Source organism: Bubalus kerabau, chromosome X (genome assembly GCF_029407905.1).
Source record: "Bubalus kerabau isolate K-KA32 ecotype Philippines breed swamp buffalo chromosome X, PCC_UOA_SB_1v2, whole genome shotgun sequence".
Classification (NCBI taxonomy): Eukaryota; Metazoa; Chordata; class Mammalia; order Artiodactyla; family Bovidae; genus Bubalus; species Bubalus kerabau.
The window spans coordinates 153,191,797-153,216,368 of NC_073647.1; the positions used below are offsets into that span (position 1 = coordinate 153,191,797).

The 24,572-nt window shown below is 40.8% G+C and overlaps 1 protein-coding gene and 1 pseudogene across 1 annotated transcript in view; both read right to left on the minus strand.

Annotated features, from left to right (window-relative positions):
- The window catches only part of ACE2 (angiotensin converting enzyme 2), a 48,828-nt gene extending 24,491 nt beyond the window's left edge, over positions 1-24,337 (minus strand). Inside the window, exons 1-7 of the mRNA XM_055563590.1 lie at positions 24,155-24,337; positions 10,615-10,773; positions 9,012-9,102; positions 7,148-7,291; positions 5,683-5,795; positions 4,786-4,891; positions 1,817-1,914 (exon numbers count right to left, since the gene is read on the minus strand). Coding sequence (XP_055419565.1) covers positions 1,817-1,914; positions 4,786-4,891; positions 5,683-5,795; positions 7,148-7,291; positions 9,012-9,102; positions 10,615-10,773; positions 24,155-24,337 — 894 coding nt within the window. The remainder of the gene's footprint in view (positions 1-1,816; positions 1,915-4,785; positions 4,892-5,682; positions 5,796-7,147; positions 7,292-9,011; positions 9,103-10,614; positions 10,774-24,154) is intronic.
- On the minus strand, positions 16,808-17,283 carry LOC129638872 (iron-sulfur cluster assembly 1 homolog, mitochondrial-like; annotated as a pseudogene).
- Positions 24,338-24,572: the final 235 nt, after the last annotated feature.

Here is a 24,572-nt window from a genome sequence, read left to right on the forward strand (position 1 = left end):
AAACAATAAAGCAAACACAAAGTCACATGCTTTCAAAGTCAAAAAGGCCCACAAGAGACCCGGCAGCCAATGGGTAGCTGGGCCTTGGCTTCATAGTCTGTATAGGAACCTAAACTTTCAGAATATTCTGGAACTGCAGAAGGGCAGCAGAAGGTGTCTGCCATTCAGCAAATCTTTCTGGGAACCAGTGTCCCTGGAGCTGACCAAGACTTCTTTGGAGATAAGGCCCATACATCAGTCAAACTAAATTTGTATAATTGGTAGATAGTTAACGAATCACTTTTTAGTGACACAGAAAACTTCTCTGATCTTAAAAACCAGTCAAGTTAATTTCTTCTCCCACGTCTGCCTTGAAAATATGAAACTGGGTATAAGAGACACGACGAATTGTTTTTTTACCTTTAAAGGCTTAACGTCAGACAATATTGCTATTGGTGACTATGGTGTTCTTAAGGAAAATGAATGTATATCAAGAGTGCAGACTGGCAAGCACAGTTAATATCTGTTGAATGAAGAATGAATGGGTAGAAAACCAGACTGCAAATTCTGTGTTCCAACCTTAATTGCCACTGACTGACTGTCTTTGTGACTGGGTGAATCATTTACCCAAGCCTCAGTTACCTCACCTATGACATGGAACTATCACAATACCTGCCCTGATGCTGCTGCTGCTGTTAAGGCGTTTCAGTCGTGTCCGACTCTATGCGACCCCATAGACGGCAGCCCACCAGGTTCTGCTGTCCCTGGGACTCTCCAGGCAAGAACACTGGAGTGGGCTGCCATTTCCTTCTCCATTGTGTGAAAGTGAAAAGTGAAAGTGAAGTTGCTCAGTCGCCACCGACTCGTAGCGACCCCATGGACTGCAGCCCACCAGGCTCCTCCATCCATGGGATTTTCTAGGCAAGAGTACTGGAGTGGCTTGCCATTGCCTTCTCCGGCCTGCCCTGATAGTCCCATAGATTTGTTGTAAACATAACATTAGGAGAGATGGTGGGTGTGAAAACACCGTAAACAGGCTATGGAGGTACATAAAAATGAGCCCCTGCTGCTACTCAATTGCAAAATGTGGCTAGAACAGCTGCAGGAGTTTGGGGGCTCTTGAAGCTTCATGTTTTCATTCTGCTGTGGACTTATCTCAGGAATATGTTATGCAAGTGAAGGTGTTCATTGCGTAGTTGCTTACAGATTTAAAACTGTTCACAAGCAACGCATAAATACTAACGTAAATCACAGTGCAATGATTTGGAAAAATTTTACACAGCTAAGAGATGTATGATTATAGATTCTACCCAGAATTGTAGAGTATTAGCTCAATAAAGAAAAACACACAATTACAACTATAATATGCTTTCATCAATAGAAGGGAACACAGAGAATTAAAACAATTATTCCAAGATGGTAACAAAAAGTTTATTTGCAAACCATTGCAGACTCTTACGCTATCTTTAACAATAATGATTTTTAATATGCAAAAATCTAAAGATATCCTTTTTTTCCCCTATTCATAGAGGTTAGCATAGCAATGACTAACTTTAGAACGAATTATAAGTTCACAGTTCCACATCTTGTTGCTTAATGGAAAACCAGGTCATCTCCACTTTTAGTTACTCTCAGCAAGATCAATGCCGTTCTTATTCTAGGTACTAGATGTCACTGTCATTGTAAACCCCTTTTCTATGAAAGGACACCTACATAAGAAATAAATTTAAAATAGCTTGAAAATTTTCTTTTACATGACTTTATAACATAAGAAGAGAAGGGTAGCATAAAAAGGAATGAGGTTGAGGATTTAGTTTTCAAGGTGTCTTCTTCTTACCTGGTTCTCCATTTTTTCAGTAACATCTATGCTTGGTTTGTGTTCAAAGGGGACTGTCAAAGAGTACAGATTTGTCCAAAATCTCCCCCACATATCACCTATTAAAAAAAAAGATTTGTTAATATGTGATAAAGATAGTAGAAGTATAGACATGATTTTACATAGCACATGAGGTGGGACTGGTAAACAGGCCATAGGGTAGTCTAGATTTAATTTATTGGGTTGGCCAAAAAGTGATGTTACAGAAAAACATGAATGAACTTTTTTGCCAACTCAATAGTTTCTGCGCTTCCTTTCACTACCTCTTTTCCTCTTATTTTATATTTTCAACATTCCCTTCTTTTACTGTCTCCTCTAAAAGGTTAAAATGGCAAGAGGTGATGTGGTGAGGCAAAGCTTGTTAGGGAATCATCCCTGTTTCTTTCATTTCAAATCACAATTCAAAGGCACAATGTATTAGATATATAGGACATCATAGCTACTATAGATTAGAAATAGTCCCTCATCCATGGGACAAATACTACAAATTAAACTGTTAGTAATCTATGATATTGAATTTAACAGAGAGTATATAGACAGATTTGCTGTTGCTAAGGGGAAGAGGGAGTGGGGGAAGGATGGATTAGGAGTTTGGGGTTAACAGATGCAAGCTTTTATATATAGAATGAATAAACAACAAGGTCCTACTGTATAGCATGGGAAATTATATTCAAGATCCTGTAATAAACTATAATGGAAAAGAAAACTGAGCGCATATAGGATGATCATTCAGGAAACTCTGCTAATAACTAGTAACTAAGTTCCACTTTTATTACTATACTATAGTAATCTACTTAACTGGGTGACTTTTCAAAGATCTCAAACAAATGTTAAACTGGATTCCAAGGCCAGAAACCCTAAAAGAGAAAATGGATCTGGAAAAAAAAAAGATCAATGTAACAGCAGGACCAGAATTCTGGCACCAAAGGAATGGAGCAAAATAACTACCTGAAGAATATGGCAACAAATTCATGTTTTAAAAGATAAAATTCAAAAGAGATAGATGCAAAGTCCTATGCTTCAACTGTAAAGAAATAGCTATTATGGAAATATGTGATATATGACATCGGGTTGAAACACAGCACACATGTAAAAGACCAAAAGGGACCCAACAAACAGTATGATGTGGCTTCCAAAATGTGAATATCACCTTAAGGTAAATGAATAGAATTACAGTGTCTAGAACAAAGGAAGTCACAGCACCGTCTTTATTCTATGCCAGGCAAACCTCAGCTGGAGTAACTGCTCAGTTCTAAGCATGATATTTGAAGAAGGACATCAATAAAGTTTGATTTTATTTGCTTGTCCAAATGAGAACAAGTAGAAAAGTGAGATTTTTAAAGAATGGCTGAAAGTCTATGTAGGATATTTAACATACGAGAAGAAAATAGTGTATACATGATGACAAGAATAATAGTAAAATATACTGAGTACATACTCTTGTGTCAGGAACTGTGCTGTACCTTGACAATGGTTGTTTACAACTTTCTAGAAGGCCATCTTGTGGAAGAAGAGTGGACATACTCTGGGTAACCTCAGAGCACAGAATTAGGCAGAATGAATGGAAGGCATGAGAAGGGTGTTGGTTCACCTTCACATAACGTAGGACTTTCTTATAACTGGTACAGTGTAGTGATAGATGAGTCTATTTCGGAAGGAAGCAAAAGCCACCTCACACTGACAGGTTTAAGCAGAAAATGAATTACCAAAGAATGCCTGCCAAAGACACTGTAGAGAGTATTTATATATTGCTTTAGAGGAAAAAGTCTCCACTGCTCCTTTGTCCAGATTCCCTCCTGCTAAGAAAGAGGCTTGCCTGTAGAGAATCAGCTGCTAGCAACTTAGCTTGCTGTAGTAGGCTTGCTGTGTATGCAGGACATAAACTTTCCCAACACAGATATTTCTTTGGCCAAGGCTTTGAGGGTGAGGGACATGGGAGGGAGGGTGATCACTCTCTGGCGAGGAATAAGGGAGTTCAGTAAAGGGCTCCAGGTCTTGCTTGGTCTACTAAAGCTCTACAGCAGGATCCGGAGTTCTCTGAAGACTGTTTCTCCTCTTAAGCTAGGCAGCTTTCTTCATGAGGAGGATCTCATTGATTACCCATATGATTCCAAACCAAGTACTTTGCAGCAAAAGATATTGTTGCACTTGAACAATCAACTTACAGAGCTTTCACTCAGGCTATACTCTAATTCTAGATAGCTTTTCTCTCACCCCTGACCACTCCCAACCAACTAAGCTTCTTTCCTCGGACAACATGATGCTAAAATCTCACCTCCAAGGGTCAGCCAATCAAGTTGAATCATACAATTTAGTTTCAGACCTCCCTGGTGGTCCAGTGGTTAAAAATCCACCTTCCAATGGAGGGGACACAGATTTGATGCCTGGTCCAGGAAGATTCCACATGCCATAGGGCAAGCAAGCCTGTGTGCCCCGACTACTGAGCCCATGCTCTAGAGCTCATGAGCGTTAGTTACCAAAGACCATGTGCCTAGAGCCCACGCTGTGTAACAAGAGAAGCCCGCGCAGCACAACTAGAGAAAGCCTGCATGCAGCAACTAGAGAAAGCCCGTACACAGCAAGGAATACCCAGAACAGCCCAAAAAATGAAAAAATAAAAATAAACCTGAGGATCTTAAAAAACAAAACAAAACTTATTTTCCCCATTTTCACTCTCATTCTCTGGTGATCTTAAATAACCCCTTTATCTATGGATTGAGGCCAAACAAAACAACTCTCTGTGCATAAAGTAATGCAATAGAGGACAATTTAAAATGACTTTTCTGGTGAAGACAGTGCTTTCAAAATATGATTTCTATCATGTTACTAACTTCATTCACAGAATTTTTCAAAAGTTGGGCCTCACACCAAAATAACAAACTTATTGGTGGAAAGAGCAAAGTAGACAAAGAATTCCCTGAGTTTCTTACCAAGCAAATGTGCAGGGAGGCATCCAGTAGGGCTGATATAGGAAGGGTAGGTATGCATCAACTTTGCCCTCACATAAGCGTGAAGTTGTTCATATAATGGTTTAATCTGAAAAGCCCAGGAAGACAGTTTAAGACCAAGAATAGCCTATTCCAAATTCCAATCCCCAACACTAAAAATAGAGGCTTCTTTAGACAGCAGAATTACCCTAAATTCTAATTTCTTCTCCTCTGAAAGTTTGAAAGCACTCCTTCTTACCCGATATAGATGCTGACTAGTTCCACTGCATAAAGCGGTGAACACATCTGGAGGGATACAAATACCACATGGAAGGTGTGCGTGCTAAGTTCCTTCAATTGTGTCTGACTCTGCGACCCCATGGACTGTAGCCCACCAGGCTCCTCTGTCCATGGGATTCTCTAGGCAAGAATACTGGAGTGGGTTGCCATGCCCTCCTCTGGGGTATCTTCCCGACTCAGAGACCAAACCCGTATCTCATATGTCTCCTGCATTGGCAGGCGGGTTCTTTACCATTAGCACCACTTTGGAAGCCCCAGTTGGAAGGCAAATGCAAAAAATATATATATTCATTTTAAGATGCTACCTACTTCCTTCATTTTTAAATTGAAGTATCATTTATATATCATAAAATTTACCCATTTTAAAGTATACAGTTTTGTGAGTTTTAATAAAAGTATACTATTGGACAACCATTACTACTGCCCAGTTTTAGAACGTTTCCAATACTCCCCAAAGTTTTCTTGTACCCTTCTGCAGTCAACTCCATTCCCACCTCCAGCCCCAGGTGATCACTGATTTCTTTCTCTATAGTTTGGCCAATTATGCACATTTAATATAAATGAAATCATACAATATGTGAACTTCTGTGTCTCTGTTACCTCTGCAAAGGTGTGTTCCACATCTTTCATCAACTGGTCACGGCTGTAGTCATAGTCCCCTGCCCCAGTCACCTCATAATCCCCTCTCCAATAGTCCCCGTAGTCCTCATAATCTGTTTTAAAAAGAAGAAAATGAGAACATCTGGAAAGAAAGAGATAAAAGCACAGTATACATAGACTAGCCTTCCTGGGAGGTTAAAAAAAATCCAAAGACCTGTCACATTTTTATTGGCCTTCAACTCAAAGGGATACAAATGAATAACACTAGCTAATGTGTCTGAAATTTAATTCATTATCTCATCTAATGAGCACAAAAACTCTACAAGATGGTCAGTATTACAGTCCCCGTGGTGCTGGGTAACAGCTGGCTCTTGGCTGATCAAAGGATTCATCCAAGGTCACACAACTGGTGAGGGTGAGAGGTGGACTCCTAGTCTCCTAACCCCAGGTCTCTACTCTCTCCCTAGGTCAGTTAGCATCTTTAGCTTTAAAACATGTGATTGGGTCTTTAAATTCTCATTTTGTTTAGGGCCTTATATTTTCAACTGTAACCCAATCCATCTTGGACACGGCTACAGTGGGCCTGTGATTGTTGGCAAATTCTAATATACACAGCCCATCTCTGTGCTTCATGCAGTGTCTCGTTGCCAAGAAACACGAGCTTGGGTCAGGATAACAGCTAATAAATTTTTGTAAATGTATTTTAGTCGTTTTAATGTTTACATGCTCATTGGCGATGAATGATCAGGAAGATGAGGAGAGAAGTAAATATTTGGATGGAAGGATGTGATGATGGGTTCCAGTCTCTAGTGTGCCTCTGGCCTGAGAATATGAGTTTAAGCGGCAGTGGAACACAGAAAGACAGATGAAAACTGCTTTCCCTTCCTCAACCCCAGGAGGCAGTAAACGACCAAAACAGAAATTTCCTCACAACGCCACGCTTGAGCTCATCATTCAGTCAGGAGGATAACTTGAGAGATATGGAAATTCCTCCCCATGTTAAGATTTTGATGACCACAGTTCCCAGCCTAAAGTACTCTGATTTGTTTCTTTCTGGGACACCACTCTGAGATAATCACACAAATGACCTTCGAGAATGAACTGTGGCCACATGGGAGTTTAAAGGAGAGACGGTATCTCTGTCTCTCATCCTTTCTGGTAAATAGACTCTGTCCATCCACAGACTACCTTAGGAACTCTCAGGAGCCTGAGCCCTTCCCAGACTACTGATTTGTTTGAGGCCTGGTACCTTAGTCTCGCTCTCAAGCCTTTTAAACTGTAGAATGTCAATTCACCTTTCCTTATTCCCTAGTGGTCTCCTCTTGGAGACATGTAACCTGAATTGTTCAGCAGGTGATTAATTTAGGGATACCCCTTATATCAAAGGGCAGGCTTGGTAATTCATGAGAAATAGCCCCACAGCCCTATAGGGAGCTTCAGAAGCGCCACAGCCCAGCAAACTTACTGTTGGCTCTCGCCATCTCATTTTCTAGGACCACATACTCTTCATACAATGGCCTTAGTTGCTTGCCAACCTCAGCCCTCCAGCCTTCCCAAGCCCAGAGCCTCCGATTGTAGTCTCTGCTGTTTTCCATTATGTCATCCAAACCTATTATAACAAAGCACCCAAAAGGAAAAAAACATGCATTTTTAGAAATTTTCATTTGTAAAGAATTGAAAGGCTGGCAAATATCAAGGTCATAAAGTTGTTCAATGAAATCTCATGATTCATTCATGTCCGCACCCTTATTTTTTTTAATTTATTTATTTTAATTGGAGGCTAACTACAATATTGTAGTGGTTTTGCCATACATTGACATGAATCCACCACGGGTGTACACGTGTTCCCCATCCTGAACTCCCCTCCCATCTCCCTCCCCATACCATCCCTCTGGGTCATCCCAGTGCACCAGCCCCGAGCATCCTGTATCATGCATCAAACCTGGACTGGTGATTCGTTTCACATGTGATAATATACATGTTTCAATGCCATTCTCCCAAATCATCCCACCCTTGCCCTCTCCCACAGAGTCCAAAAGACTGTTCTATACATCTGTGTCTCTTTTGCTGTCTCGCATACAGAGTTAATCATTACCATCTTTCTAAATTCCATATATATGTGTTAGTATACTGTATTGGTGTTTTCCTTTTTGGCTTACTTCACTCTGTATAATAGGCTCCAGTTTCATCCACCTCATTAGAACTGATCAAATGTATTCTTTTTAATGGCTGAGTAACACTCCATTGTGTATATGTACCACAGCTTTCTTATCCATTCATCTGCCGATGGACATCTAGGTTGCGTCCATGTCCTGGCTATTGTAAACAGTGCTGCAATGAACATTGGGGTACACGTGTCTCTTTCCCTTCTGGTTTCCTCAGTGTGTATGCCCAGCAGTGGGATTGCTGGGTCATATGGCAGTTCTATTTCCAGTTTTTTAAGGAATCTCCACACTGTTCTCCATAGTGGCTGTACTAATCTGCATTCCCACCAACAGTGTAAGAGGGTTCCCTTTTCTCCACACCCTCTCCAGCATTTATTGCTTGTAGACTTTTGGATAGCAGCCATTCTGACTGGCGTGAAATGGTATCTCACTGTGGTTTTGATTTGCATTTCTCTGATAATGAGTGATGTTGAACATCTTTTCATGTATTTGTTAGCTATCTGTATGTCTTTGGAGAAATGTCTGCTTAGTTCTCTGGCCCATTTTTTGATTGGGTCATTTATTTTTCTGGAATTCAGCTGCAGGAGTTGCTTGTATATTTTTGAGATTAATCCTTTGTCAGTTGCTTCGTTTACTATTATCTTCTCCCATTCTGAAGGCTGTCTTTTCACCTTGCTTATAGTTTCCTTCGTTGTGCAAAAGCTTTTAAGTTTAATGAGGTCCCATTTGTTTATTTTTGCTTTTATTTCCATTATTCTGGGAGATGGGTCATAGAGGATCCTGCTGTGATTTATGTTGGAGAGTGTTTTGCCTATGTTTTCCTCTAGGAGTTTTATAGTTTCTGGTCTTACGTTTAGATCTTTAATCCATTTTGTGTCCTCACCCTTATCTGAGCTTCAAAATAATTCTGCAGAGAAAATAAACCACTGAGATCATTGAACTACTAACTTAATTAAACTACTTGAGTGTGACAGGATTTATAGTGAAGTTTTGTTAAAACTTAAAAGAGCATCCGTGTGCTAAAACACACACATTTGGAATTTTTCCCTCTTTGGATTGTCCATCTGAAAGGCACAACATCATCATCTGATGTTAATCTCATTTTTAAAGCTTGGGATAAAAAAAAGTAAATTTTATAATCACTGCTCAAAATGAATAGCCCACCTGGTTCAAGTGCTAAGCACTCCTGTGTATTTGGGTCCAAAACTTTCCCAGTACTGTAGATGGTGCTCATTTTATTTAGAATCGTGTTCAACTACAAATTAAAGATAATAAACAATGTTAAAAATGGAAGATATACAAACGAGAATGCTAATGTAGAGATGTCTTTTCAATCATGCAATTTTTTATGCCTCAAAATACAGAAGTTCACATCTTCTTGGCCAAGTATCTTCTTTTATGTAGGGTTGGAATATCTCAGCTAAATTTTCCCATCATCAACTAGCACAGACTTCCTTTATAAGCATATGATAAATACATGTGGAGTGACCGGGAAAAAAAACAGATCTGCCCAAATGCCAAGAATGTTTCTCACCTACACATGCATACTGTAGTGTGTTTCTTGTTCCTTTCAGGCTTCACTGACTGCACGGTTACTGAACATCTACTACGTCCTACACTCTGATAATTATGACATGAACAAGTCACTGGTCTTTAAGAGCCCCACAAACATGCCACAGCGAGTCATGAAATCAACTGTCACCAAAAAGTGATGTGGCAGTATGGGGGGATGGTTGAATTAGTAACTTGGAAATTCAAGAATGGCTTCAAAGAGGGGGCACCTTAGAGCTATGTCTTGGAAGAGCAGGATGTCATACCCCTGCTCACTTTCACGCAGAGATGAACCCACTTGGAGGGCTGCATTCAGTCCAAGGATACTGACAAAATGAAGCCAGCAACCAGGACTGGTTAGGGAACTTGAAACCATCGTATAAGAAAAAAATCAACAGATGGAAGGATGTTTTAGGCTAGAGAAAAAAGCCTTAAATAGTTAAAAAAAAAAATCTGCCTTCCTTTATTTGAAGACTATTATAGGAGACAGGCATCTGGCTCCAGAAGGCGGTAGAAAGTGGAGGTAAATCACTTTATGCTTAATGGAGGAAGAATCTTGCCATTACTTAGAGGGACCCACATATGGAAATGATGTTTTAGAAAGAAGTGACTCGCCTATCCCTAAAGTGGTCTGAGCTGCGTTGGTTTAGCAACATTTTAAAGAAGTTGCAGAAGACAGTCAAGAATGAAAGGGGTGGGGGAGGATGAGATGACATATCGGGCTTCCCGAGCTTAGAACTGCTGATGTTTTAGACCAGGCAACTGTCACTGGGGACTTCCTAGCACTTTGCAGAGTGTTTAGCAACATCCCTCCTCACTAGAGGCCAATAACACCCTTCAACTGTTGCGACAACCAAAACTAACTCCAGACATTGTCAAATGGCCCTGGTGGGCAAAATCACTTGCAGTTGAGAAGCACGGACATGGGCTAAGTGCCTGGTCCTCAGGAAGGCGACCTCTGTCACTGTATCTATGGACCGCAGCGCCCTGACAATCCTAGTTTAACAATGTGTCCTAACATACCAGCGTCCCCCTTCACTCTCAAAGGATCCCAATTTGGAGGATAAATTACATGACCACCCCACCGAGGCACAGCGCTCTTTCTCTTGTGAGCATTGCTAGGTTTGCAGATAAAGTAAGCAGCCCTGAGTGATACTAATGTTTAAGATTTCCCCAGTATTTCCATTCTTGGGATCAGTGCTAGCACGTCACATACTTGTTTGCTCTTCTCTGCCGAGAGCGCTGAGGTCCCGCTGTGCTGAAGGGCCTTCAATTGACGCTTGAGTGTGAGATTCTGAATTTCTTCGAGTGAGTAAGTTTTGGCCATCCGGGACTGTTCTTCGTAAAAGGCAGACCATTTGGCCCTGGCTTCATTCTGAAATGACAACAACAAAAAATGAAGTTGAAGTTAGAATGGGACTATTCAAATAGACAGAAGATACAGGCCAAAGAACATCTGGTGGAACATCTAATATTTCCCGAGTTATTTAATTCTCTACTTTGCTGAAGGTCAAGGTTTAGGTTAAGCGTGATCAAGCCACTCTTGGTCACTCTCTCTTCCTGGCCTTTTGCTTCGTTTTCCCAAGGGTCCTGTCCACAGAACTGGAAGTGAATTCTCACAGATGATTTATGTTGTGGGGTCCTGGGATGTACGGCCTTAGCACTGTGACGTGGGTGAGTCACTCAAGGATTCAATGATAAACACTCTAAAGGGAAAGCCCAGCAGAGCTCAGAGCGGACTTCCTGAGAATACAGCTTCTCATGGTGATGAGAACCATGAGAAAGAACCAGTTTGCAGGAAGCTTCATAGTACTGTGATTTACCAGAGATTCTGATCTTGAATTTTGATCCCCAGTTCAAGACTGCCCTGAACATGACCATTTGGTAGCCAATGTGATTACCCACTCACCAGAGAAACCAAGAAGCAGGTAGTGATACCAGGGTTCACTTGCCCCCCATCTTGACTTCTCCATATGTATCCAATGCAGTCTTCTCTCGGAGAAGGCAACAGCACCCCACTCCAGTACTCTTGCCTAGAAAATCCCATGGACGAAGGAGCCTGGTAGGCTGCAGTCCATGGGGTCGCTAAGAGTCGGACATGACTGAGCGACTTTACTTTCACTCTTCACTTTTATGCATTGGAGAAGGAAATGGCAACCCACTCCAGTGTTCTCGCCTGGAGAATCCCAGGGACGGGGAAGCCTGGCGGGCTGCCGTCTATGGGGTTGCACAGAGTCAGACACGACTGACGCGACTTAGCAGCAGCAGCAGAAGCAGCAGCAGCAGTCTTCTCTCAGTGTACAAGCTCACTTCCATTTATCAAAGGCTAAAACGAGCAACCACTTTCTACACTGTACTTTTCTAGACTATAAAAAATAGGTAGCATATGACGCACGTAAGAACTCCATTCCTCGAGTCAGACACCTCTAACTAGCTGTGTGACCTTGAGCAAATTACTTAGCCTGAGTCATGTTACCTTATCCATAAAATGAGAGTAATAGCAGAACTTACCTCAAAGGGTTGTTGAAAGGACAAGAAAATTTAACAAATAATAAAATGCCTCTCAGAGTCCCTGATACATTCTAAGCACTAAAAAATGGTAGCTACTTTATCACTTATAGAAAAAAAGTCCTTGTCCTTAAGCTGCTTGTTGTTTTATCAAGGAGATAAGATACACATCATGAATGTTTCATTACTGAAACATAAAAGCCTATGATTCCATATAAACTACGAGTGGGGCCAAGCAGTTCCTGTTATAGGGACCAGATTTGGCAAGGACTCCTGGAGGAGGCGGAACTTAAGACAGATCTTAAAGTAGGCAGAAAATAGATCGCTGTAGAGTATTTTGCAAAATAATTTACCTCATTTGATTTTCTTAACAATCCCAAGAGATAGAAAATTACTCTATTTCCATTTTTTGTACGTGAAGAAAGGGGCTAAGAAAAATAAACGGTAGAGCTGGCAACTAATTGCCAGCGTCTGAATCCTGGATCCTGAGGCGGGCAGACTCTAAGATGGTTCCCAGGACCCCTACTTCCTGGTGGCACACCCTCCTGTGTCTCCCTTCCCTTGAGTGTGAGCAGGACCTATGACTCACTTCCAAAAGGAGAATACAGCAGAAGTGAAGGATATACATGTTTATGTTAGATAAGATTGTTTTGTTTGTTTGTTTTTAGCCACACAGCTTGTGGGATCTTAGTTCCCTAACCAGAGATCAAACTCATTCCCTCCTGCAGGGAAGCACAGAGCCCTAACCACTGGACAGCCAGGGAATTTCCAAGGCTATCATTTTTATCCTGTTAGAAGAATCTCCCTTGCTAATACTGATGCAGCAAGATGCTATGTTGTGAGCTGTCCCATGGCTAGGGCCACATGGTGAGGAGTTCAAGATGGCCTCTGACTGACATCCTAAGGAGCATACGAGGAGCTCAATGCTACCACTAACCACATTAGCTTGGAAGTGGATTCATCTCCAGTCAAGTCGCAGATGAGACCACAGCTCTAGCCAGGACCTTGATTGTAATCTTGCAAGACTCAGAAGCAGATCCAGCTAAACTATGCCAGGAGATAATAAATGTGTGTTGTTTTGATCTGGTAATCTTTTACTCAATAGATAATCTTTTGTGGTAATCTTTTACACAATAGATAAATAGTAGAGATTCCAAAGCAGGACTCCAGGCATGACTGCATTTTCTAGATTAAGAAATTTTACTTTTATCCTGTGAATACTAGGGAGTCACTTAGGGGTTTCAAGCAGGTGTGTGACATGATGAAAGTGGTTCATGAAAGGTGCAGCAATGGATCATACAAGAGATGAGTAGAACAGTCACAGTGAAATGGAAAATGATTTCTCTTTATTGAGCACACACAACCCCTTACGAACTACTGTTCAATGAGTCTGCACAATCTTGTGAGGTGGTTGTGACTGTCTCCAATTCACAAATGAGGCAAATGAAGCACAGAGCAGGTAAGTAACTTTGACTAGGTCACACAGCTATTAACTGGAAGAATCAGGGAATCAACACAGATATGTTTGCCTCTAAAGCTAAATGCTCTCAACCACTGGCTGTAGATTGGATTCAACATATTCTGGTCTTCTTTGTACCATGTCTGAATGAGAAGGAATGAGCTATGGAAAAAGGAGTTTGGTCTACAGCACAGATTCATTTATGTAACCCACCACCCACCTCTCAGCCCCTACCCTTTTTCATCCAATCTAGGATGATTTACAGCAAAATTTCTGGTAAAATTTGATCCCAAATTAAGAGCATTCTTTTATTTTCAATCTCCCTTGGAGACAACCCAGAATCCCCAAAAAGCCTCAGTCTTAAAATATTTTTTAAAATTATAATGTATGTGGGAACTTTGAAGATATCTGTTTTATTTATCATTATCACACTAGAAGTGTTATACTTTGTATCACAAAAACATTATGCTGTCTTGAATTTTGGCCCCTGAGGATACACTGTTCCATCTCAAGCTGTTCTTTTTAATCTTATTTACAATTTATTCCATATTCATACTATAAGGTTCCCATGCCTAAATAAAACTGACAGCTAAGCAGTTACACAGAGAATCAAAATCAGTTCATACATACCAACCAAGTCACTTACATACTGCTTGACAGCTATATGTAATGTTTGCACTTGAATGATGAATGAATTGAAGCATATACAGTTACTTACATAGCTACAGGGTTCAAAAAGAACTGCTGCTGCTGCTGCTAAGTCGCTTCAGTCGTGTCCAACTCTGTGCGACCCCATAGACGGCAGCCCACCAGGCTCCTCTGTCCCTGGGATTCTCCAGGCAAGAACACTGGAGTGGGTTGCCATTTCCTTCTCCAATGCATGAAAATGAAAAGTGAAAGTGAAGTCGCTCAGTCATGCCTGACTCTTAGCGACCCCATGGACTGCAGCCTACCAGGCTTCTCTATCCATGGGATTTTCCAGGCAAGAGTACTGGAGTGGGGTACCATTGCCTTCTCCTCAAAAAGAACTATTACAGGTCAAATAAACAGCATCCCATACTGCCTCTGTGCAAAGGCAGAAGAGAAGCAATTAACACAGCAAACGTTTCTGCAGCCATTGATGGGGGCTTGGGGTCAAGACACACATAACTCAGTACAATCACAGGAAGTTAAAACCCTCTCTGACCCGCTATGTATAGCTGTAGTGGATACCATATTCTCATCCTATTGAGAGATCCTTTGTCATTTCAAGGACTGAAAATATAAAATCCTAAATTACACTTTGTGTGTCTGTTAGCTGCTTAGTTGTGTTCAACTCTTTGCGACCACATGGACTGTAGCCCACTAGGCTACTCTGTCCGTGGGATTCTCCAGGCAAGAATACTGAAGCACGTTGCCATTTCCTTCCATTCCATAAGATATCCTGTTCTTTTTGGCCCTAATGATATGCAAGTTAAATATGATCTCATTATGCTTTTAGATGTTTTCATATGAGCTTCGTTTTAAGTCATAGGTCTTGTGGTCTCTTTCCAAATTATGATAGTTTTATTTAAACAATTAAAATGCTTTTGTGATAAGTTATTTGAAATGCAAAAAATTAAAATTTCATCTTTTTTTCTATGCCTCACTATCAACTCCTAGGCTATTCTTTCAGCAGTCTCTAAACCACTTCTTTCCCTGTAGGTATGAGAGTCTCCTGAAGACAGAAGATGAAAAACTGAAAGGAATCTTAACATCTAGGCAGTGACTTGGCGCCCGACAAGTTCCCAGGGAACCCTCCACCCTCAGGCCCCATGTGTTGACCCAGTATCCAGACATAGCTCTCCAAACCACATCAGATTTAAAGATGAAAACTGCCTTGATTACTTTTCAAATAGGCCTTGCTGCTGCTGCTAAGTCGCTTCAGTCATGTCCGACTCTGTGTGACCCCATAGACGGCAGCCCACCAGGCTCTCCCGTCCCTGAGATTCTCCAGGCAAGAACACTGGAGTGGGTTGCCATTTCCTTCTCCAACGCATGAAAGTAAAAAGCAAAAGTAAAGTCATTCAGTCGTGCCCGACTCTTAGCGACCCCATGGACTGGAGCCTACCAGCTCCTCTGTCCATGGGATTTTCCAGGCAAGAGTACTGGAGTGTGGTGCCATTGCCTTCTCTGTCAAATAGGCCCAGATATGTGCATATTTTTTAAAAACACTTATTCTATTCAACAAAGTAAGGAATCTAAATTATAAGAATATGAATTCTATTGCTTTGTCTTGAGAATCAAAATTTTATTTTTTCTTTTTCCAGATGGGAGGAAGCAATGTGGCTTTCAAACATTTCAATTTTTTTTCAATTTATAGGGGAAAAAAAACTCACTCCTGAAATTGGGTCCTACCAGAAAGTGGCCCACCAGATATATATTTGATATATTTCATAAAAAAATATAATATAGTATAAATAACATAGCAAATGTCACAAAAACCTGTACTCAGGTTTTTAAAATGTTAACACTTTATAATAATTGCTTCAGGCATACTTATTTAGTGGTTAGTCAATAATATCATATTATATACTCAAAAGTTGCCAAGAGAATACATCTTAAATGTTCTCGAATGGTAATCATGTGATGTAATGCAGGTGTTAGTTAAGACTGCTACTGCTGCTACCATATATTTTGCAATATATCAGTGTATCAAATCAACAGTTTGTACACCTTAAACTTACACAATGTTATATGTCAATTATATCTCAATAAAGTTGAGAAAAAAAGAAAATCTCTCTGCTTTTTTCACTTAGCATTACTTAGTTTTTCAAGTATATATTCCTTATTGATCTTAACTGCTGTATACTATTTAAGTATATGACCAAATTCAAATTTATTTAATAATTTCTCATCTATGAATGTTTCCTGTCTTTAAGTAATACTTTTTTTTTTACCATATACATCCTTGTATTAGGTTAAATCATATAAAATTGCTAATATTTAATTTAAATCTGCAAATATATAAAGTTTCTTGAGTACACAGGTGAGGCTCTCCAGGTGGAATTTTTGGAAGTGGAACTGATGGGTTAAAAAGCAAGTTTCAACTTCTACAGATATCATATTTTGGCAAATATGACTTTATGTCAATTTGGTATTTCATTATTAAAATAATGTTATCCTGATTATTAGTCAGGTTAAACATATATATGAGGTGTATATATATATATATATATATATATATATTTATTTGAATTTCTTCTTCTATGCATTTGTTGCTCATATCTTTCCCCGATTTTTCTAGTGAATTTTTGTCTTTATCATTTAGTAAAATTTCTTTATATATCTTGGCTGTCAATCTTTTGTTAATTATATGTATCAAAATGTTTTCTCAAGCTCTGCTTCTTGGTGTTTTTTTTTTTCATTTTCAAATGCATCACTTTATTTTCCTTGGAAGGCAGCCATACATTACACACCTTAAGCATGTGACAGTCACATGGTTTTGTCAATAAGCCCCAGAGCTTCCACAGGTCTCCGGTGGCCTACAGCCCGAGCAGTCCTGAGGAGTCAAATGTTAAAGCTTTCTCCACAGCCACATGTTCCTTTGATGTTTGGGTTATTGAACACAAACTCACTGGATAATTTGTCTTCAACATAGTCCATTTCTGTTCCTAACAGTGTTAGCTGTGCTTTCTTCTCGATGAACACTCTGACTCCATCTTGAATAACTTCTTCATCAGAGTCTCCTTTTGTCTTTGTAAATTCTAAAGTGTAGGAAAGGCCATTACAACCCCTAGTTCGGACACCAACTTTCACACCAACATGTTCAGGCTTATCTTTAAGAAATTGTTTTATCTTGTTTACTGCTAAAAGTGTCAGGGTGAGGGCGGTCCCGGTGGGCTGCAGCTTCCTCTTGCTCACAGCCCGGACAGTGGTCGGGACTAACTAAGCCGACATCCTCGCCGTCCTGCCGCCCCAGTGTCTAGGGCTAGAGGGCGGCCATCTCAACCTCTCTCCATGGACACCGCGGGCGCTCTCTGCTTCTTGTCTTGTGTGTGTGTGCAGTTATGATGTCTTTTATTTAATAAACCATTCTCAAGTAAAACTCATTTAATAAACCATTCCCAACCAAGACTCACTTAATAAACCATTCCTAACCAAAAGTCACCTATATTTTCTTATAAAAGCTTGACTTGCTTTTCCTATTTAATTTTTGGTCTATCTTAAATTTATTTGTATCTATTGCATAAAGTAGAAATGCCTTGAGCTTTGGATCTAAAAAGGGTCCCTACAGATTTTTTAATTTGCTTATTTTTTCCAGAGCTCTAGGAACCTGAATTAATTTTGGGCTAATTTTTTGGCTCAATATTCCTGCACCCTGCTAGTAGTATAGATTCAATTTCCACACCTATTAAAAAACCTCACAGGGGAAACCTGATTTTGATCAAATCTCTAGAGCAGGACTCTGCCTACCATCTGTTTTTATAAATAAAGTTTGCATATTCACACCTATTTATGTATTGTCTATACCTGCTTTTGTGTTACAATGGCAGAGTTGACTGGTCTACAATGGCAGGGTTGAATAGGAACTGTAGGGCTCAAAAAGCCTGAAATATTTACTACTTGGCCTTTTACAGAAAAAAGTGTGCTGACCTCTGTACCAGATCTATACATTTGTAGCAAATACGAGGGTCAAAAGAGCATGTTAAGCAACATTATGGGAACACAGTCAGCCAATCCAGAATGTGGGAGTTTCTCTAGGAGCAACAACTCAATTTTTCTGCAAATAAATGACAAAAAAAAAAAAATGAGGAAGGGCTCTATAGACTGAAAGAGACTTAAAGTACCTCTGCCAAAATGATCAAGAGAGGACTTTGCTAGATCCTGATTAAAACAAACCAGCTGAATTTTTAAAATGAGATATTAGGGTACATTTGTATATTGCCTAGAGGGTTGATTACACTGAGGAATTATTGTTAAGTCTTTGACATGAAACTGCTATTAAGGTTATTTAAAAATTCTTACATTGAGAGCTACAAGGTGAAACATTTATTACATAAAACATATAGTTATTCCTTCAAAATAATCCAATAAACATGGCGTTGGGTAGAAAAATAAAACAAGACTGGCCGAAGTGTTGATAATTGCTGAAGCTGGGTGATGAGTATAAGGAGATTCAACATATTAGTCTTTCTTCTTGTATATGTGCTTGAAAATTTTTACAATAACAAGTAAAGTAAAATCCATATAATGGAATACTGCTGCTGCTGCTGCTAAGTCGCTTTAGTCGTGTCCGACTCTGTGCGACCCCATAGATGGCAGCCCACCAGGCTCCCCCGGCCCTGGGATTCTCCAGGCAAGAACACTGGAGTGGGTTGCCATTTCCTTCTCCAATGCATGTAAGTGAAAAGTGAAAGTGAAGTTGCTCAGTTGTGTCCGACTCTAGCGACCCCATGGACTGCAGCCTACCAGGCTCCTCCGTCCATGGGATTCTCCAGGCAAGAGTACTGGAGTGGGGTGCCATTGCCTTCTCCAAATGGAATACTATTTGGTGGTAAAATGGGACAAAATAATGATACATGCTACGGCATGCAAAGTGAAAGAAGCCAATCACAAAAGACCACCTAGTGTATAATTCCATTTATATGAAATGTCCAGAATGGGCAAATCTATAGACAGAAAGTAGATTAGTGGTTGCTGAGAGCTGGGGGGTTAGGGGAAGAAGAGATTGCTAATAAGCATGTGCTTTCTTTTTGGAGTGATGAAAATGTTCTAAGATGAGATAGTGATGATATTTGCATAATTCTGTAAATATACTAAAAAACATTGAATTGTATACTTTAAATTGGTGAATTTTATGGTACATAACCCAGGTGGTGATAGTGGTAAAGAATCTGCCTACCAATGCCCATGCAGGAGATGTAAGAGACACAGGTTCAATCCCTGGGTCAGGAAGATCCCCTGGAGAAGGGAATGGCAACCCATTCCAGTATTCTTGCCTGGGAAATCCTACGGACAGAGGAGCCTGGCAGGCTACAGTCCATGGAGTCACAAAGAGTTGGACATGACTGAAGCGACTTAGCATGCAACTATATCTCAATAAAGCTGTTGTTATAAAAGCCCTCAATAGTAAAAGTAAAGAAAAAGAAAACCCACTTTATTCCCTAGGTCCTATAACTAGATCTTAAACCCCCATGGAACTGCTCCAAACCAAAGGATTTAGCCAAAATTAAATGTTTTGTCTTTTGCCCAGTTACCTGGCACACACTGAGAAGCAGCAGTAGTTCCTGACCACTAGGCTGCCCTCCCTGGGTGTAGCTGGTGGCCGCCTGGTGTCCTGTCAGAGTGCTCAGATCAGTGAGTGTGTCAAATCTGGATGGCATGAAACATGTCATTTTGAATTGCTCAAGTTTAATTTTACCAAATTACATCACTCAACTGGGACATTATCAAGTTTTCATGACAAAGGAAAACTAGTATGAACAACACCTCCAGTGCACTTGACTCCTACTAATCCTCCACAGATGGAACTTGTCCACTCACCACTGTTATCCACTGAAAAATCTTGACTGGGCCCATCTACTATCTTACATTTATGAGATAAAAAGTAAGTGACTTGCCCAAGGCATCACAGCCAGCTTAGCAGAATCAGGATAGCATCAGATTTCCTGAATTCCATCATATCTGCATCACACTGACCTTTCCCCACCCCTGTACCTATGCGTAGGTGCTTACATATCTTGGGGAGTGTGGGACAGACTCATTGCAGACAGGGTTGAAGTGTGCGTTCTCTCCTTGGGTACAGAATAGCAGTTTAAAATGACCCTGCTCTGGGTTCACTGTGTCCCCGCCCTAAAGACAGAGGAAAAGGTCCAGGAAGCAGGTGTGCCCAAGGGCTCTAGGGGCCCTGCCCACCCAAAGGGTAAGTGTGGGCCTTCTGCTGTCTCTTCACAGCTTCTGATAACTCAACAAGAAATATTTATGAAGTGTTCTGAGACCTCGGGCTCCAACAGGGCAGTCTTCAATGCTCCCTTCACAGTTGTGCCCACAGGAATTGGGGGCAGCTGTAGTAGCTACGGAGAAGGCAATGGCATCCCACTCCAGTACTCTTGCCTGGAAAGTCCCATGGACGGAGGAGCCTGGTGGGCTGGAGTCCATGGGGTCGCTAAGAGTCGGGCATGACTGGGTGACTTCCCTTTCACTTTTCACTTTCATGCATTGGAGGAGGAAATGGCAACCCACTCCAGTGTTCTTGCCTGGAGAATCCCAGGGACAGAGGAGTCTAGTGGGCTGCTGTCTATGGGGTCGCACAGAGTCGGACACGACTGAGGCGACTTAGCAGCAGCAGCAGCAGCAGTAGTAGCTACTGCCAAATACTGGAACAGAGAACCAGGATGCCCCTGCCAGTGGCAGGATCCTTTCACTCTCTTCCAGGGGAAAAAAATTGTCCAGGGACCTCCCATGTTGCCAAAGAGCTTCTGACTTTGCAAAAAAAGAAACAAAAATCCTTTGACTTACAAAGGACTCTTTCAAAAATCAAACCAACAATAAATGCAAAAAAGTAATGTCATTTTACTGAGAAGAGAATTACAGTTTAATTGGTGAATGTTTGATCTCAAACATGAGAATTGTATTTGCTCTAAAGCAAGTGTCTGGTAATTTTCATTGAATTTCTGAACTATGTGGAAATCTGTTTTGAACAAAGTATTTTTCCTTAGATCTATCCGATGGACCTCTCCTAAACAGCGAGCTTTGGGGACACTATACTGATCAAATTCTAGTGCCCTCTATTATTTTAAACTATTCTCATGACTTGATCTAAGAATTGCCACACTAGGTCGATTGGCTGATAAGCCCAATATTCTGACTCTGAACGTTATACCAAGGGATAATTATGAAATGACAGATTGCCCTCAATCATGATAGGATATGAACATACACATGTCATACAGCCCAAATTTCTCTTCTTATATTAGTTATCTATTGCTACAATGGGGCTTCCCTGGTGGCTCAGATGGTAAAGCGTCTGTCTGCAATGCAGGAGACCTGGGTTCGATCCCTGGGTTGGGAAGATCCCCTGGAGAAGGAAATGGCAGCCCACTCCAGTATTCTTGCCTGGAAAATCCCATGGACGGCAGAGCCTGGTAGGCTACTGTCCATGGGGTCACAAAGAGTCAGACATGACTGAGCGAAGGGAAGAAGATCGCTATAATAGTACTACATAACAGACAACCCAAAATCTCAACGGCGTAAGTGTTCATTGTTTGTGTGCCTAGAATCACTGAGTGTTGCCAGGCAACTCTGCTAATCTTGGCTGGATCTTCTTAAAACCCTGGGGGATTAGTTTCTGCCAGGACAACTATTCCACACATCTCTCACTCTTTACCTGATCAATCCAGGCATGTCCTCATGGTAAAAGCAAAGGTGCAAAGGAAAAGTCCCATCGTTCAAGTCCTTTCACGCCTCTACTTGTAAGACATCTGCTAACAGCAGATGTGAGTCACATGGCAAAGGACACAGTCACGTCACCTTCAGTGAGATGGCACTGTAAAGTGACATAGCCCTAGGCATTGATACTGAGGAAGGTAAAGAACTGGCTTCATAAATGCATGTCTCACCCACAGTGGATCTACAATCCTTACATTCGCTTAAATATTTCCAAAACCTATTTATAGTTTTCAATGTCTCACTTTTTCAGATTAAAGAATGGTCTAGATTTACAAGTCTTACCAGTTTCACTACCTGTAATAGAAACAGCACCTCCTCCTATTTATTGTAAATTTATCTCTTTTGAGCTTTCAAAGGCACCACCTTTCTAATCTGAAGAGAGTTGGCCAATACAACTGGGAACATTCTAGTCTTTCTTCTTCCATCTCAGACTCATGTTTTTTTTTGTCTTTTTGAGTTAGGCTTTGTAGAGCTAATTCTGTTTTCCCTTCTAAGTCCCTCTCATCCCTGTAAATCACTCCAGTGGCTCTTTCCTTGGAAAACATTCTCCATTTCTCCAAGTCTTTCTATAAGCATGGCCATCGGCAGTGGACCATTATCTCAGCTTCCTATTCATCTTGGTACCTCGTGTAGCACCAGCTGCAGTTCCCATTTCATTAGGGGATCTCAATAAATGTGATAAGAGAACAGAGGAGCCACTGTCCTCCCTGTTTATTGCCTCCTCCCCAGGTAAATCCACACAGATGCACTAATGCGCTAACTCGCCCTTCACCACTGCTGGAGAAAGGGGATACTGGGCCCCCTGCTTGCTTCTTGTATTTGCATATTTTCACTTTTCTTTAAAGGGCCCATACTGTCTGCACTTGGACTACCCTTCGTGGACTTAGGCCCTTTCATTTCTGCCTTTCCTCTAATCAACCAGTGCAATTCAAAAGTGATAGCACTTAATGATCCAGAGATGATTTCAACAAACGTCACTGCATCTCCTTCTGTAAAATGCCCTCTCAGTATCTGGACACTGAACAGAACTGTTACACATTTTTTCAGCAATTAGAATACCCTCTCACCTTCACACCAATGGTGCTGTATTGTTCTCCTAGGCTCACAAGCATTGAGCACAATTCTGGTGGTTTTGTGTATTAGCTGTTGTCACAGCAACCCTATGAAGCAAATATGGTATTACATGGCTTTTCACGGGCAGAAAAACTAAGGCGCAGAAAGGTTCATTAAGTAGCTCAAGTTCACCCAGGTAGAAAGCGGTGGAGCCAGGATTTGGACCTCAGCAGTTTGACTCCAGAGCTCTTAGGCACAATGCTGGTCTACCTTCACCACCACCTATGGACTATTTGAGAATGAAAACAAATGCACAGTGGTCAAGATCAAATAAAACGTGAGAAAAAAGCAACCATGAAGAAAGGTAAGACCAAAATATGAGACAAGAAAAAAAAATGGTCTCCTATGACAATGCTGGGCTGTCAAAATCTCCTGGATTTCTTAAAGCTTTAGAAAAAGTGGAGGTGAGGGGGAATCTCCTGGGGAATTCACATGAAGCAGCAGATCTCAGACTGAATCTGTCCAGAATATAGAATCTGTCCAGTGAGTGGCAGTGATTTAACTTAAACCTGTAACCCACTATTTGAAAAAATAAGATTTGAACTACATTTTTGAAAGAATGCGTTGCTGGACAAGTGTCACAAAAACTTTGCTTAAATAATGTCACTCCATTTCCAGCACTGCTTTGAGATACGTGAGGGAAGAAACTTCCTAAATCCTTGCACTTGTCAAAGAGTACATCTTGCTTTCCCAGAGCATTCTGAGATTTGTCAGAACTGGTTTGATTACGGGTTTTCTTGGAGGGCTCTGTGGATCCTGTATACTCTGGAAGTCCCTCAGAACTCCGTGACAATTAAGGAAGGAATTCCCAAGTCCAGCCTCACCCGACCCCTGGTAATCTTAATTACTAGCGAGCTCTTTCACTAAGCCTCCAGCTGCATATTTTTTCAGTTAATAGATGATTTGTAGAGAGTCTTTAGATATTCCTGTTGACATTGTAGGCTTGAGGAAATTATTAACTGAATAACTTATGGCATTTCTGTGACATGCTTTGAAAGCCTGACTATGATAAGAATTATGGTGGCAAATTTCTAAAGCATATTCACCAAGAATCTGGACTGAGACCAGTGAATTATTTTGTAACATTTTTTCAAGTAAACTCAAAGGTCAATTTTTCAGTCATCTGGGACTCCAGAATCAGAAATACTGAGGCAAACATCCAATCTCACAGCTCAGAGCATTTGTTTGATTTCCCTTTTCAGTTTCCTGGGCAGTAAGCTGATTTTTAAGAAGCAACCAATACCCCTCTGTAGCCATGAGGACTCACCATCTTTTGGACATTCTCATCGGTAATATTGGTGTTATAATTCCAAGAAGCAAGTGAACTTTGATAAGACAGGTCTTCGGCTTCATGGTTAAACTTCTCCAAAAATGTCTTGGCCTGTTCTTCAGTGGTGGATTGAGCAGCAGTTACAGCAACAAGGCTGAGGAGCCAGAAAGAGCCTGTCATCTTTCTCTGTACGCCAAGATCCCATCCACTGAACAACTTCCCTAGAGTAAAACCTCCTCATGAGATTTACTCTCTATCAGCCTTTGACCTTGGGTTGGGCACTGAGCAGGGAAGATGAAAAAAAAAAAGGCAGAAGAAGAAAAAACTGTAAACAATCTGCTGAACCAACATAAAATTCATCCTGGAGAGGCCAGATATGTAAACAGATTTTAGAATGATTTCTTAGAGCAAATCA